The 16,859-nt window shown below is 37.4% G+C and overlaps 1 protein-coding gene across 1 annotated transcript; it reads right to left on the bottom strand.

Moving 5' to 3' along the window:
- Positions 1 to 13,198: 13,198 nt before the first annotated feature.
- LOC131934818 (uncharacterized) lies at positions 13,199 to 15,474 on the bottom strand. The gene is made up of 3 exons (XM_059290945.1): positions 15,389 to 15,474; positions 14,075 to 14,675; positions 13,199 to 13,237 (listed from the first exon to the last, which is right to left on the bottom strand). Exons 2-3 carry the CDS (start codon positions 14,597 to 14,599, stop codon positions 13,199 to 13,201), a joined length of 564 nt encoding a protein of 187 aa, XP_059146928.1. The 5' UTR covers positions 14,600 to 14,675; positions 15,389 to 15,474.
- Positions 15,475 to 16,859: the final 1,385 nt, after the last annotated feature.

Below are 16,859 nucleotides of genomic sequence, written 5' to 3'. Positions count from 1 at the left end.
CTGTGTTGGGGTGGGGAGTGTGATGTCTGTGTTGGGGTGGGGAGGGTGATGTCTGTGTTGGGGTGGGTGATGTCTGTGTTAGGGTGGGGTGGGTGATGTCTGTGTTGGGGTGGGGTGGGTGATGTCTGTGTTAGGGTGGGGTGGGTGATGTCTGTGTTGGGGTGGGGTGGGTGATGTCTATGTTAGGGTGGGGAGGGTGATGTCTGTATTGGGGAGGGTGATGTATGTGTTGGGGTGGGGTGGGTGATGTCTGTGTTGGGGTGGGGTGATGTCTGTGTTGGGGTGGGGTGATGTCTGTGTTGGGGTGGGGTGATGTCTGTGTTGGGGTGGGGAGGGTGATGTCTGTGTTGGGGTGGGGAGGGTGATGTCTGTGTTGGGGTGGGGAGGGTGATGTCTGTGTTGGGGTGGGGAGGGTGATGTCTGTGTTGGGGTGGGGAGGGTGATGTCTGTGTTGGGGTGGGGAGGGTGATGTATGTGTTGGGGTGGGGTGATGTCTGTGTTGGGGTGGGGAGGGTGATGTCTGTGTTGGGGTGGGGAGAGTGATGTCTGTGTTGGGGTGGGGAGGGTGATGTCTGTGTTGGGGTGGGGAGGGTGATGTCTGTGTTGGGGTGGGGAGGGTGATGTCTGTGTTGGGGTGGGGAGGGTGATGTCTGTGTTAGGTAGGGGATGGTGATGTCTGTGTTGGGGTGGGGAGGGGAGGGTGATGTCTGTGTTGAGGTGGGTGATGTCTGTGTTGGGGTGGGGTGGGTGATGTCTGTGTTGGGGTGGGTGATGTCTGTGTTAGGTAGGGGATGGTGATGTCTGTGTTGGGGTGGGGAGGGGAGGGTGATGTCTGTGTTGAGGTGGGGAGGGGAGGGTGATGTCTGTGTTGAGGTGGGTGATGTCTGTGTTGGGGTGGGTGATGTCTGTGTTGGGGTGGGTGATGTCTGTGTTAGTGTGGGGAGGGGAGGGTGATATATGTGTTGGGGTGGGGAGGGGAGGGTGATGTATGTGTTGGGGAGAGGGGGGTTATGTTTTTGTTAGGAAGGTGTTAAAACTAATCGGATTAATTAAGAAGATCAGACAATTTAAGTGGCGTAATTGTTTTATGGAGGAGTGGTCGGTATTATCCAGAAAGGGGGGGGGGGTGGGGTAAGCACCCATCAACAAATAGATACCTGAAAGAAAATGTTAAACGCTGAGAGGAAAATCTCTTCTGGGTAAAATCATGTAGTTCTACGTGTAACGCAAATGCTAACATTTTTAAAAAAATATGCTAAGTCTGCAGCAGTACAGAAGACAATTTATAAACAATGAAGCGATTGCATGCCAGATAGAATGGAACGATCGATATGCTTTTTTTAAATGCCATTGTAGGTCTAACCAGTTAAGCATCTGGCAATGGTGTCAAATGAGAAAGACAATTTGTATATTGGGTTGCGATGAACAAATATGTTTAATAACTACAATACATTTTGGCCTTATTGTAATTTTACATAGACACTATCTGAGGAGGCAATATGCAAAGTCCAGTTTTTGTAAAAACGAGTTACACTTTTAGCCTTTTTAATTACTATGCAATTAACGTAGTATTATTATTTTTCTGGTAAAATATATAACATTAAATTACAATTTTCAACAGTAAAAGAAAATCCTAACTTAACAAAAATAATATTTAAAAGTCGATTCCCTAAAGAAAATAAAATAGAAACTGAACAGATTTCGCAAATTTGCTCCTCAACAGTCTATAAAAATAAAGCGGTGCACACAGCTTTAACATTTAAAAAAATATGTGAAGGCTTTTTTATCCCAGTTTTTAAAATCTTACTTTTCTATTCGTTTAACATCAAATTTTTCGTATAATTTGTTAAGGAAGGGTAATTGAGACTTGAGACCAGACAAAAATAGCATGTTTAAAAAAATTTTCCTTACCCGAAAATCACATAAAGAAATATAAGTTTAAGAATGTAAAAGTAGAATATGCTCTATTATCATGCATTTTAACCATAATATGTAGCTTAACATTTAAAATATTTAAAATATACACATTTATAAGGGTCAAAAAATATATTTTAAAATATGATAAAAACATAAAGTCACATCAAGTGTAGCCTGTTTCTCATCAAATATTTTTGTTGGTAGTGAATGCGTCGTTGTGTGGTCAGTTGTCTACCTAGTTGGTTGGTCAATGTGTGGTCTTATGGTCATTTGTCTACCTAGTTGGTTGGTCAATGTGTAGTCTTATGGTCAGTTGTCTACCTAGTTGGTTGGTCAATGTGGGGTTTTGGGGTCAGTTGTCTACCTAGTTGGTTGGTCAATGTGGGGTTTTGGGGTCAGTTGTCTACCTAGTTGGTCGGTCAATTTGGGGTTTTGGGGTCAGTTGTCTACCTGGTTGGTCGGTCAATTTGGGGTTTTGGGGTCAGTTGTCTACCTAGTTTGTCGGTCAAATTGGGGTTTTGGGGTCAGTTGTCTACCTAGTTGGTTGGTCTATGTGGGGTGTTGGGGTCAGTTGTCTACCTAGTTGGTTGGTCAATGTGGGGTTTTGGGGTCAGTTGTCTACCTAGTTGGTTGGTCTATGTGGGGTGTTGGGGTCAGTTGTCTACCTAGTTGGTCGGTCAATTTGGGGTTTTGGGGTCAGTTGTCTACCTAGTTGGTTGGTCAATGTGGGGTTTTGGGGTCAGTTGTCTACCTAGTTGGTTGGTCAATGTGGGGATTTGGGGTCAGTTGTCTACCTAGTTGGTTGTTCAATGTCGGGTTTTGGGGTCAGTTGTCTACCTAGTTGGTCGGTCAATGTGGGGTTTTGGGGTCAGTAGTCTACCTAGTTGGTTGGTCAATGTGGGGTTTTTGGGGTCAGTTGTCTACCTAGTTGGTCGGTCAATGTGGGGTTTTGGGGTCAGTTGTCTACCTAGTTGTTTGGTCAATGTGGGGTTTTGGGGTCAGTTGTCTACCTAGTTGGTTGGTCAATGTGGGGATTTGGGGTCAGTTGTCTACCTAGTTGGTTGGTCAATGTGGGGTTTTGGGGTCAGTTGTCTACCTAGTTGGTCGGTCAATGTGGGGTTTTGGGGTCAGTTGTCTACCTAGTTGGTTGGTCAATGTGGGGTTTTTGGGGTCAGTTGTCTACCTAGTTGGTCGGTCAATGTGGGGTTTTGGGGTTAGTTGTCTACCTAGTTGGTCGGTCAATGTGGGGTTTTGGGGTCAGTTGTCTACCTAGTTGGTTGGTCAATGTGGGGTTTTGGGATCAGTTGTCTACCTAGTTGGTCGGTCAATGTGGCGTTTTGGGGTCAGTTGTCTACCTAGTTGGTCTGTCAATTGTGGAGTTTTGGGGTCAGTTGTCTACCTAGTTGGTTGGTCAATGTGTGGTCTTATGGTCAGTTGTCTACCTAGTTGGTTGGTCAATGTGTCGTCTTATGGTCAGTTGTCTGCCTAGTTGGTTGGTCAATGTGGGGTTTTGGGGTCAGTTGTCTACCTAGTTGGTTGGTCAATGTGTGGTCTTATGGTCAGTTGTCTACCTAGTTGGTTGGTCAATGTGTGGTCTTATGGTCAGTTGTCTACCTAGTTGGTTGGTCAATGTGTGGTCTTATGGTCAGTTGTCTACCTAGTTGGTTGGTCAATGTGTGGTCTTATGGTCAGTTGTCTACCTATTTGGTTGGTCAATGTGTGGACTTATGGTCAGTTGTCTATCTAGTTGGTTGGTCAATGTGTGGTCTTATGGTCAGTTGTCTACCTAGTTGGTTGGTCAATGTGTGGTCTTATGGTCAGTTGTCTACCTAGTTGGTTGGTCAATGTGTGGTCTTATGGTCAGTTGTCTACCTAGTTGGTTGGTCAATGTGTGGTCTTATGGTCAGTTGTCTACCTAGTTGGTTGGTCAATGTGTGGTCTTATGGTCAGTTGTCTACCTAGTTGGTTGGTCAATGTGTGGTCTTATGGTCAGTTGTCTACCTAGTTGGTTGGTCAATGTGTGGTCTTGTGGTCAGTTTGTGATCTTCCTAGTTGGTTGGTCAATGTGTCGTCTTGTGGTCAGTTTGTGATCTTCCTAGTTGGTTGGTCAATGTGTAGTCTTATGGTCAGTTTGTGATCTTCCTAGTTGGTTGGTCAATGTGTAGGCTTGTGGTCAGTTTGTGATCTTCCTAGTTGGTTGGTCAATGTGTCGTCTTGTGATCAGTTTGTGGTCTTCCTAGTTGGTTGGTGAATGCGTGGTCTTGTGGTCAGTGTATGGTTTTCTTTGTAGTTTGGTGAATTTGTCATCTTGTGATCTTGTGGTCAATTATGGTCTTTTTTTAGGTTAATAAATTTGTGGCCTTGTGATCACTCTCTGAACATATTCATTATTTTTAATTAATGTGTCTTTCTAAAGACAGTCTACGATTCCACCCATTAGTTTATAAATAAATAAAAAAAAAGAATAACCAGTGTTTTGACAAAGAATACTAATATAAAAAGGTGAATAAATATAAACTTGGATATGTTGACTTTTTCATAGAGAGAATATAATATTCATATTTTTCATTATTTAGGCCACCAAACAAATTGTGCTACAATTAAAATAAATCTTCCAATATTAGACATACTGTTTTCTTGAACAAATTTTGTTTTTTAAATTATAATGTAGTTTCATCAGTTTGAAATTTCTACCTTTACAGCGAATGATTCCATATTTTCATCCTTTTCCTGTATTGAAAACAAAATAAATACATCTTAATTAGCCCAAGTTAATTTAAAGATCAAAAATCAATATTTGCAATGCTAAACATACACATATATTGATTTCTCAACTGTATAATACATACATATCCTAGAAAGTTATCAGCATGTTGGTCTAGAGGCGGGGGCGGGGGTTGCGGTCCGCACCAGGTGACACCATTTAAGGGGGGGGTGACACCAAGACAAAAAAATTGGAAAATATGTAGAACAAATATGCTTTTTCCCAGTCCAACGAAGATTAATTAGTTAAAAAGTAGTTTTGGTAAAAACTGACTATCCCGATAAAGGGCGAGGGGGTGGGGGGGGGGGTGTGGGTGGTGACTTCATGTGTTGCCGCATCGGGTGACACCCGATCTAGCGACGCCAGTGCCTAAATGTATTATGTTTCAGATGGGTGACCTTTTTTCCAAAATATGGACGAAGAAATTAAACGGGCTTGCTTCAATCAATGGCGATCTATGTTTTAAGTCTATTTATAGACGTACTTATTTTAATAATTATTTATACAGAAGTTTGACTGGTTGTATACAATGTGGGCGTGGCAGACTAAGTACGAGGCTATCAGGAAGATTTGAGTCAGGAACCGAGTAAAGCTGAATTGTGTGTTTTCATTATAGGTGTCATCAATAAATGACGTCACGCTTTTTAAAACGATTTTTGACTCCCTCCACCTATGTCACACATCGTCACAAAAAGCCAGACCCCCCCCCCTAAAATGACGTCATTACTCAGCCTACAACCACACTCAACATTTTTCTAAAGTCTTTTCTGAGCTCTGTCAACATAAAGTATTTTAATCAATTCTTATTACTATTTATTAAAACAGTTTTCTAAAACGCGAATTAACGGCTAAAATTCGTTTTCTAAAATTATTTTTTTATAATGCAAAAGTGTGACGTCACACTATCTGAGCCCCCCCCCCCCCCTCCCCCTCATCACACACCCTCACAAAATTGCAGAACCCCCCCCCCCCCTCTCCCCTCCCCCACGAATGTGACGTAGTTTATGGACGAGCCCATAGTGCTAAAAAAAAAATCATTATAATATTTTTAACACATTGTTTCTAAATATAATTAGTGTCTCATCGATAGAGTAAAGGTTAAAGCTGGTGATAATCGCTTGATTGTAGTTATAGGTTTAACAATGCGATAAACTAGTTATTGGAATACATAGAAATAGTAATAAGGAATAAGTGTAAGAATATGTGCTATTTGAATTAGTAGGTAAGTGGTATGTTTAGAGTGAAGATGTGACATGAAGATCGTGTGTGAAGAAGGTGGAGTAGAGTTAATTCTTGTAAACAAAAATATATTCTTTCATCAGTGTCATCTCCCCTCCGTCTGAAAATTTAGTCTACCCCACCCCTCACCAACTAGATAAAAAAGTCGGAAAGAAACACCGAATATTAAAGCAAATTAACTCTTACCTGTTTATTATCTTCCTGTTTCGGCTGAGCCCCCTCCTTTTTTTTCTTGGGTTTTGAAAGATCGTAGATAGTGTGGAGGGGCTGAGATAACTGTTTTAATAAATTGTAATAGTTTAGACAAGATTTTAGAAAAATATCGATGTTTTAAAAAAAATTCAACTTCAATTTTGAGGGGAGTTGTAGGTTGAGGTGTGACGTTATTTTAGGAGGGGGGGTCTGGCTTTTTGTGACGACGTGTGACCGAGGGGAGGGGGGAGGTAAAAATCGTCCCAAAAAGCGTGACGTCATTTATGGATGACACCTTAGAAACACTTTCTATCCCAGATTTTTTTATCTTACTATTCTATTTGATTAACTACAAATGTTGCGTATAATTTTTTATGAAAATGAGACTAGAAAAAAATGCATGTTTAAAAACATTTTCCTTGCCCCGAAAATCAAATAAAGAAATATAAGTTTAAGAAAGAAAAAGTAGAATATGCTCTATTATCACGTATTTAACCATTAATATGTAGCTTAACATTTAAAACATTTAAATACACATATTTATAAGGGTAAAAAAATAGATTTCAAAATATGTTAAAAAAATCAATTCACATCAAGTGTAGCCTGTTTCTCATCAAATATTTGTGTTGGTAGTGAATGTGTCGTTGTGTGGTCAGTTATCTTCCTAGTTGGTTGGTCAATGTGTAGTCTTATGGTCAGTTGTCTACCTAGTTGGTTGGTCAATGTGTGGTCTTGTGGTCAGTTGTCTACCTAGCTGGTTGGTCAATGTGTGGTCTTATGGTCAGTTCTCTACCTAGTTGGTTGGTCAATGTGTGGTCTTATGGTCAGTTGTCTACCTAGTTGGTTGGTCAATGTGTGGTCTTATGGTCAGTTGTCTACCTGGTTGGTTGGTCAATGTGTGGTCTTATGGTCAGTTGTCTACCTAGTTGGTTGGTCAATGTGTGGTCTTATGGTCATTTGTCTACCTAGTTGGTTGGTCAATGTGTGGTCTTGTGGTCAGTTGTCTACCTAGCTGATTGGTCAATGTGTGGTCTTATGGTCATTTGTCTACCTAGTTGGTTGGTCAATGTGGGGTTTTGGGGTCAGTTGTCTTCCTAGTTGGTTGGTCAATGTGTGGTCTTATGGTCAGTTGTCTACCTAGTTGGTTGGTCAATGTGTGGTCGTATGGTCAGTTGTCTACCTAGTTGGTTGGTCAATGTGTGGTCTTATGGTCAGTTGTCTACCTAGTTGGTTGGTCAATGTGGGGTTTTGGGGTCAGTTGTCTACCTAGTTGGTTGGTCAATGTGTGGTCGTATGGTCAGTTGTCTACCTAGTTGGTTGGTCAATGTGTGGTCTTATGGTCAGTTGTCTACCTAGTTGGTCGGTCAATGTGGGGTTTTGGGGTCAGTTGTCTACCTAGTTGGTTGGTCAATGTGTGGTCTTATGGTCAGTTGTCTACCTAGTTGGTTTGTCAATGTGTAGTCTTATGGTCAGTTTGTGATCTTCCTAGTTGGTTGGTCAATGTGTGGTCTTATGGTCAGTTGTCTACCTAGTTGGTCGGTCAATGTGGGGTTTTGGGGTCAGTTGTCTACCTAGTTGGTTGGTCAATGTGTGGTCTTATGGTCAGTTGTCTACCTAGTTGTTTGGTCAATGTGTAGTCTTATGGTCAGTTTGTGATCTTCCTAGTTGGTTGGTCAATGTGTCGTCTTGTGGTCAGTTTGTGATCTTCCTAGTTGGTTGGTCAATGTGTCGTCTTGTGATCAGTTTGTGGTCTTCCTAGTTGGTTGGTGAATGCGTGGTCTTGTGGTCAGTGTATGGTTTTCTTTGTAGTTTGGTGAATTTGTCATCTTGTGATCTTGTGGTCAATTATGGTCTTTTTTTAGGTTAATAAATTTGTGGCCTTGAGATCACTCTCTGAACATATTCATTATTTTTAATTAATGTGTCTTTCTAAAGACAGTCTACGATTCCACCCATTAGTTTATAAATAAATTAAAAAAAAGAATAACCAGTGTTTTGACAAAGAATACTAATATAAAAAGGTGAATAAATATAAACTTGGATATGTTGACTTTTTCATAGAGAGAATATAACATTCATATTTTTCATTATTTAGGCCACCAAACAAATTGTGCTACAATTAAAATAAATCTTCCAATATTAGACATACTGTTTTCTTGAACAAATTTTGATTTTTAAATTATAATGTAGTTTCATTAGTTTGAAATTTCTACCTTTACAGCGAATGATTCCATATTTTCATCCTTTTCCTGTATTGAAAACAAAATAAATACATCTTAATTAGCCCAAGTTAATTTAAAGATCAAAAATCAATATTTGCAATGCTGAACATACACATATATTGCTTTCTCAACTGTATAATACATACATATCCTAGAAAGTTATCAGCATGTTGGTCTAGAGGCGGGGGCGGGGGTTGCGGTCCGCACCAGGTGACACCATTTAAGGGGGGGGGGTGACACCAAGACAAAAAAAATGGAAAATATGTAGAACAAATATGCTTTTTCCCAGTCCAACGAAGATTAATTAGTTAAAAAGTAGTTTTGGTACAAACTGACTATCCCGATAAAGGGCGAGGGGGTGGGGGGGGGGGGTGGTGACTTCATGTGTTGCCGCATCGGGTGACACCCGATCTAGCGACGCCAGTGCCTAAATATATTATATTTCAGATGGGTGACCTTTTTTCCGAAATATGGACGAAGAAATAAAACGGGCTTGCTTCAATCAATGGCGATCTATGTTTTAAGTCTATTTATAGGCGTACTTATTTTAATAATTATTTATACAGAAGTTTGACTGGTTGTATACAATGTGGGCGTGGCAAACTACGAGTACGAAGGCTATCAGGAAGATTTGAGTCAGGAACCGAGTAGAGCTGAATTGTGTGTTTTCATTATAGGTGTCATCAATAAATGATGTCAATCTTTTTTAACGATTTTTAACTCCCCCCCCCCCTCTCCTATGTCACACATCGTCACAAAAAGCTAGACCCCCCCCCGCTAAAAATGACGTCACACCTCAGCCTACAACCACACTCAAACATTGCAGTTGGAATTTTCATAAAATACTATATTTTTACCAAAACGTTTCTGAACTCTGTTAATATAGAGTATTTTAATCAATTATTATTAAAATTTATTAAAACAGTTTTCTAAAAAGCGAAATAACGGCTAAAATTCGTTTTCTAACATTGCCTTTGTTATAATGCGAACATGTGACGTCACACCATCTGACCCCCCCCCCCCCCACTCCCCGGGATCACACACCGTCACAAAATTGCGGACTCCCCTCCCCCTACGAGTATGACGTCATTTATGGACGACAACACATTCATAATAATATTTTTAACTCATTGTTTCTAAATATAAATAGTGTTATGGTTAGTGATAGTGTTAACGTTAAAATCGGTGATAATTACTTGATTATAGTGATAGGTGTAATGCTGCGATAAACTAGTTATTGGAAAACAGCGAAATAGTAGAAAAGAATCATTGTAAGAATGTGTGCTGAGTTAGAAGGTGAGTGGTATGTGGTAAGGAGTTCGTGTGTGAAGAAGGGGTGGAGTAGAGTTGGGGTGAACATGAGGAGAGAGTGGTTCATGGGGTGCAGTGAAGCTTATTTAATAATTGACTAAAATGTGTCTGTATGAAGATCGTCAAAAATAAGATACTAAGATAGATGAACAGGTTTTCAATGATGCCGGCGAATCAATTGTTACTCAGTTTGAAACATTTTTGTTCATGTTTTAAAATGTATGTTGTTTCCAAGCAAAATTATGTTAACGAACCGACCAAGGCAACTGAAAATCTTACAAAATATTAATTTTTATAACAAAGGTTTGTCAACAGACAGACGCCACAGATTGTACATTATAAACAGTGTTTCTTTAAGGCATCTCTTGGCCCCAGGGCACCTCTACGACCCCCGATCGAAAGTCGTATATATACAGAAAATATATTCTTGTTTACAGAAAATATATTCTTGTATACAGAGAATATATTCTTGTATAAAGAAAATATATTATTGTTTACAGAAAATATATTCTTGTATACAGAGAATATATTCTTGTATACAGAAAATATATTCTTGTTTACAGAAAATATATTCTTGTATACAGAGAATATATTCTTGTATAAAGAAAATATATTCTTGTTTACAGAGAATATATTCTTGTATACAGAGAATATATTCTTGTATACAGAAAATATATTCTTGTTTACAGAAAATATATTCTCGTATACAGAGAATATATTCTTGTATACAGAAAATATATTCTTGTTTACAGAAGTATATATTCTTGTATACAGAGAATATATTCTTGTATACAGAAAATATATTCTTGTTTACAGACAATATATTCTTGTATACAGAAAATATATTCTTGTATACAGAAAATATATTCTTGTATACAGAGAATATATTCTTGTATACAGACAATATATTCTTGTATACAGACAATATATTCTTGTATACAGACAATATATTCTTGTATACAGAAAATATATTCTTGTATACAGAAAATATATTCTTGTATACAGAGAATATATTCTTGTATACAGACAATATATTCTTGTATACAGAGAATATATTCTTGTATACAGACAATATATTCTTGTATACAGACAATATATTCTTGTATACAGAAAATATATTCTTGTATACAGAAAATATATTCTTGTTTACAGAGAATATATTCTTGTATACGGACAATATATTCTTGTATACAGACAATATATTCTTGTATACTGAAAATATATTCTTGTATACAGAAAATATATTCTTGTTTACAGAGAATATATTCTTGTATACAGAAAATATATTCTTGTATACTGACAATATATTCTTGTTTACAGAAAATATACTCTTGTATACAGAAAATATATTCTTGTATACAGACAATATATTCTTGTTTACAGAAAATATACTCTTGTATACAGAAAATATATTTTTGTATATAGACAATATATTCTTGTATACAGAAAATATATTCTTGTATACAAAAATATATTCTTTCATCAGTGTCATCTCCCCTCCGTCTGAAAATTTAGTCTACCCCACCCCTCACCAACCGGATAAAAAAGTCTGAAAGAAACACCGAATATTAAAGCAAATTAACTCTTACCTGTTTATTATCTTCCTGTTTCGGCTGAGCCCCCCTCCTTTTTTTTCTTGGGTTTTGAAAGATCGTAGATAGTGTGGAGGGGCTGAGATAACTGTTTTAATAAATTGTAATAGTTTAGACAAGATTTTAGAAAAATATCGATGTTTTAAAAAAAATTCAACTTCAATTTTGAGGGGAGTTGTAGGTTGAGGTGTGACGTTATTTTAGGGGGGGGGGGGGGTCTGGCTTTTTGTGACGACGTGTGACCGAGGGGAGGGGGGAGGTAAAAATCGTCCCAAAAAGCGTGACGTCATTTATGGATGACACCTTAGTAACACTTTCTATCCCAGATTTTTTTATCTTACTATTCTATTTGATTAACATCAAATGTTGCGTATAATTTTTTATGAAGGGGGAAGAAAATGAGACCAGAAAAAAAAAATAGGCATGTTTAAAAACATTTTCCTCGCCCCGAAAATCAAATAAAGAAATATAAGTTTAAGAAAGAAAAAGTAGAATATGCTCTATTATCATGCATTTTTAACCATAATATGTAGCTTAACATTTAAAACATTTAAATACACATATTTATAAGGGTCAAAAAATAGATTTCAAAATATGTTAAAAACATCAAGTCACATCAAGTGTAGCCTGTTTCTCATCAAATATTTTTGTTGGTAGTCAATGCGTCGTTGTGTGGTCTGTTATCTTCCTAGTTGTTTGGTCAATGTGTGGTCTTATGGTCAGTTGTCTACCTAGTTGGTTGGTCAATGTGGGGTTTTGGGGTCAGTTGTCTTCATAGTTGGTTGGTGAATGTGTGGTCTTGTGGTCAGTTTGTGGTCCTCCTAGTTGGTCGGTCAATGTGTCGTCTTGTGGTCAGTTTGTGATATTTTTTGTTGGTTGGTGTGTGTGTGGTCTTGTGGTCAGTGTATGGTCTTCTTTGTAGCTTCGTGAATATGTCGTCTTGTTGTCTTGTGGTCAATTATGGTCTTTTTGTAGGTTAATAAATTTGTGGCCTTGTGATTAATCTCTGAAGATATTCATTATTTTTAATTAATGTGTCTTTCTAAGGACAGTCTACGATTCCACCCATTAGTTTATAAATAAATAAAAAAAAGAATAACCAGTGTTTTGACATTGAATACTAATATAAAAAGGTGAATAAATATAAACTTGGATATGTTGACTTTTTCATAGAGAGAATATAATATTCACATGTTTTCATTATTTAGGCCACCAAACAAATTGTGCTACAATTAAAATAAATCTTCCAATATTAGACATAGTGTTTTCTTGAACAAATTTTGATTTTTAAATTTATAATTCCTGTATTGAAAACAAAATAAATACATCTTAATTAAACCCAAGTTAATTTAAAGATCAAAAATCAATATTTGCAATGCTAAACATACACATATATTGATTTCACAATGTATAATACATACATGTCTTAGAAAATTATCAGCATGTTGGTCTAGAGGCGGGGGCGGGGGGTTGCCTACCGTACCAGGTGACGCCATTTAAGGGGAGGGGGGTGGGACACCAAGACAAAAAAAATTGCAACATATGTAAAAACAAATATGCTTTTTTGCCAGTCCAATGAATGATTAATTAGTTTAAAAGTATTTTTGGTACAAATTTTCAATCAATGGCATCAATTTTTTAAGTCTATTTATAGGCGTACTTATTGTAATAATTATTTTTAACAAAAGTGACTGATTGTATACAATGTGGGCGTGGCAGACTACAAGTACGAAGGCTATCAGGAAAATTTGAGTCAGAAACCCAGTAGAGCTGAATTGTGTGTTTTCATTATAGGTGTAATCCATAAATGACGTTTATCTTTTTTAACGATTTTTTAACTCCCCCCCCCCCACTAACCTCCACTATATCACACATTGTCATTAAAAGCCAGACCCCCCCCCCCCCCCAAAATGACGTCATACATCAGCCTTCAACCACACTCAAAAATGCAGTTAGAAATTTCATAAAATACGAAATTTTTCCAAAAACTTTTCTGAACTCTGTCAACATAGAGTATTTTAATCAATTCTTATTACAATTTATTAAATCAGTTTTCTAAAACGCGAAATAACGGCTAAAATTCGTTTTCTAACATTGTTTTTTTATAATGCAAAAGTGGTACGTCACACCATGTGATCCCTTCTCCCCCTTTTCCCCTCATCATTCAACTTCACAAAATTGCGAACCACCCCTCCCCCACGAGTGTGACGTCAATTATGGACGACCCCATAGTGCAAAAAATTCATTATATTTTTAACGCATTCTTTCTAAATGTAATTAGTGTTTTGGTCATCGATAGTGTTAACGTTAAAACTGGTGATAATTACTTTATCATAGGTATAGGTTTAATATAGCGATAAAATAGTTATTGGAAAACAGCGAAATAGTGAAAAAGAGTTAGAAGGTAAGGGGTATGTTTAGACTGAAGATGTTATAGGGAGATCGTGTGTGAAGAAGGGGTGGAGTAGAGTTGGGGTGAACATGGGGAGAGAGTGGTTCATGGGGTGTGGTGAAGCTTATTTAATAATTGACTAAAATGTGTCTGTCTATGAAGATCGACAAAAAAAAGCTACTAAGATAGAGGGATGGGTTTTCAATAATGCCGATGAATCACTGGTACTCAATTTGAAATTAAAAAAAAAAATTGTTCATGTTTTAAAATTCATGTTGTTTCCAAGCAAAATTATTCTTAGGAACTTAAATGTACACAGAAAATGTATTTTTTTAACAATGTCAGCATCTCCTCGCCGTCTGAAAATTTAGTCCAACCCCCCCTCACCAACCGGATAAAAAAAGTCTGAAAGAAACACCGAACATTAAAGCGAATTAACTCTTACCAGTTTATTATCTTCCTGTTTCGGCTGAGCACCCTCCTTTTTTTTCTTGGGTTTCGAAAGATCGTAGATAGTGTGGATGGGCTGACAAGATTCTAGGGCAGGGGGCAGATCCACCGTCTGCAAGATTTCACTGCTGGAGCTGATGTCTTCAGACGAATCTAAACCAAGAAGTCCACCGTTGGCCAACACGTCTGGATGTGGTTCTCGAATTGTTACCCTTACATTTTTAGACCGAACGGGACGGTCGTGCTTGTCACGGGACTTCAAGTACTTAACGACGAGCGCTCTGGAACCTTTTCTGGACTGCGCTAAGCCGTGTTTGTGTTTACATTCGGGCATATGGAGTTGGATAATGGTCTTCTTTTTTTCCCGACGCTTGAAGCAAAGCATCACGGCACACATAATGGTCATAGCGTAGATGCAGGTGCAGATGATTAACAACACTCCCACTTCCTGTTTTGTCAAATGTTCTATGTCATCGTCTCCTCTAGCCAGTCGATTAGAATAGTTGAACTCTTTCTTCATCTTTCTCTGATTGATTATAAAATCACTTGTGATTATCTACCTTTACACCACAGGGATAGTTCTCAGTTTATTTCACCTGTATTGAAACATAGAAAAAAAATATCATACATATTAATCACATTGAAAGTCAGTTATTTATTCAGCTCAATTTACGTCTTTATATTTTAAAATCTATTTTTAAAAGTCACATACAGTGGTACAACATATTTTTTTTTTAAAAATCACCAACATTTATACAAAATATATTTAACCGGTCGCCTATGGCTTCAGTATCAGTACTATAAAATGATTTGCATTGAGATAGTACATGAAAGGCCGGTAATGCTATCTAATTACAATTATAATTTCAACAGTAAATGTGTACACTATATGTATATATATATATATATATACACACACACACACACATATATATATATATATATATATATATATATATATATATATATATATATATATATATATATATATATATATATATATATATATATATATACATGTATAGTTCCAAAGTTCGATGCTCCTAGAAAACTCCTTAATCAAACAGAGCTGTTGCCAAGAATAGGTAACGTCCTGTCCCTTTGGTCCGTCTACTGTGTGGAGTGTGGGGAGTGTGTGGGGTTGTGGTGTTTGTGAAAGGGGAAGCTCTCAACTCTCTGCCCGGGCATCGTGCCTTGATTTCCTGTCGTCGGTCCGTCTATGCAGACATTATTGATTATTCTAATTATTGTCTTCTAGAATATTATCAAAGGCTTCGAACAAGCTAATGATGCATATTTTAAAACTTACCGTTTATTGATTGAACTTTTTCTATGTATCCAGCATACAGTTAAAGTTGTATTTTTTCTTTAACGATGTAGAATAGTATTGTTTACTAGGTTCTTTTTTTTTTTTTTAAACAGACAAATTCTACTTTTTAATAACACAATTGTAAGATGCTGTACTAGTCTCAAATAAAATACGTCCAAACGAAAATAATTGTACGGCTAGGCTTTACACACGTTTGGAAATAGCAATAGAATATCCTTTTTTATCTCGTCTTTTACACTGTAGATCCATGCAGCGATTGGTTTATTCTCTGATCAAACCAAACCCGCTCCTCTCGATGTGAAATCAAATCAAAACGAGGCCCAACCGCCCAGCACAAACACTGCAGCTCATTAAATTAATTATGGGCGTTTGATACCCAGCTCTGCTTGCGTAATTTATGGTAATGACTCATATCCTTATTTCTAAAAATTGGACCAATTTTAAACCCAAACCTGATATTTCAAACGTCAATTTAGAAATAGTATAGGTCGACATAGATATTCCATAAATTATTTATAATAAAGAAATAACTATTATCTAAATTGGTTGGTCAACATGACCCATCACTTACACGTGCTAGAGAAACATGCTGATTGTGTACAAAACAATGCGATGTTAAAAAAAAAATGTTTGTATAAGTTCACTTGTTCTGTTTCTACCAAAACAAGTCATTTAGTCTATTATACTTTTCTTTTATATAGTAGTTTGGTTATTTTAAATGGTAATCCATGCACTGAAAATGGGACGGTGTAGTCGGTTGAAAGAACATACGGTTGTTAACCCGAGCGAATCGAGTTCGGATACCCATATGGATACATACAAATAGTGAAAGTAAAGGCGTATAAGAATGGCGCTAACATCGCAATCCGATTCTACGCCGATGTGAATGAAACACGTGGTCTCTGCATCCGCCCCATCAGTGGCGTAGCCAGGAATTGTTCATAGGAGGGCTTCAAATATTTTTCCATATGTATAAAATCATAATAAATATAATATATATATATATATATATATATATATATATATATATATATATATATATATATATATATATATATATATATAGGTGTGAGTCCATGGGAGAAGTTATAACCCCCCTAACCCCCCCCCCCTTGCCTACGCCACTGCGCCCCATGAACTATGAGGTTTAAAAAGATGCTTTATTTTTATTTTGTATACATAGTCTATCCTACTCCCTAACCCTAGAACTCATTATTTCTAAGATTAAAAAAAAATATTGATTAAAAAGTAAATGAAGGGGGCGAAGTAGGCGAACGGTAGAGCATACGGCTGCTAACCCGAAATGCTTGAGTTCGAATCCGGGTTCAAGTACTAAAACGTACCGGATTCCACCCAGTTCTAATGGGTACCTCAATCACGTCAGGAAAAGAAAAGGCGACTGACCACATTATTCCATTATATGCCGAGGTTAAAGAAACAGGTTAACTCT

Source organism: Physella acuta, unplaced genomic scaffold, assembly GCF_028476545.2.
Source record: "Physella acuta isolate Inbredline_101_S28 unplaced genomic scaffold, ASM2847654v3 ptg000118l, whole genome shotgun sequence".
Lineage (NCBI taxonomy): Eukaryota > Metazoa > Mollusca > Gastropoda > Physidae > Physella > Physella acuta.
The sequence above is the reverse complement of the archived record's forward strand: the minus strand, read 5'-3'. Positions and strand labels throughout refer to the sequence as shown.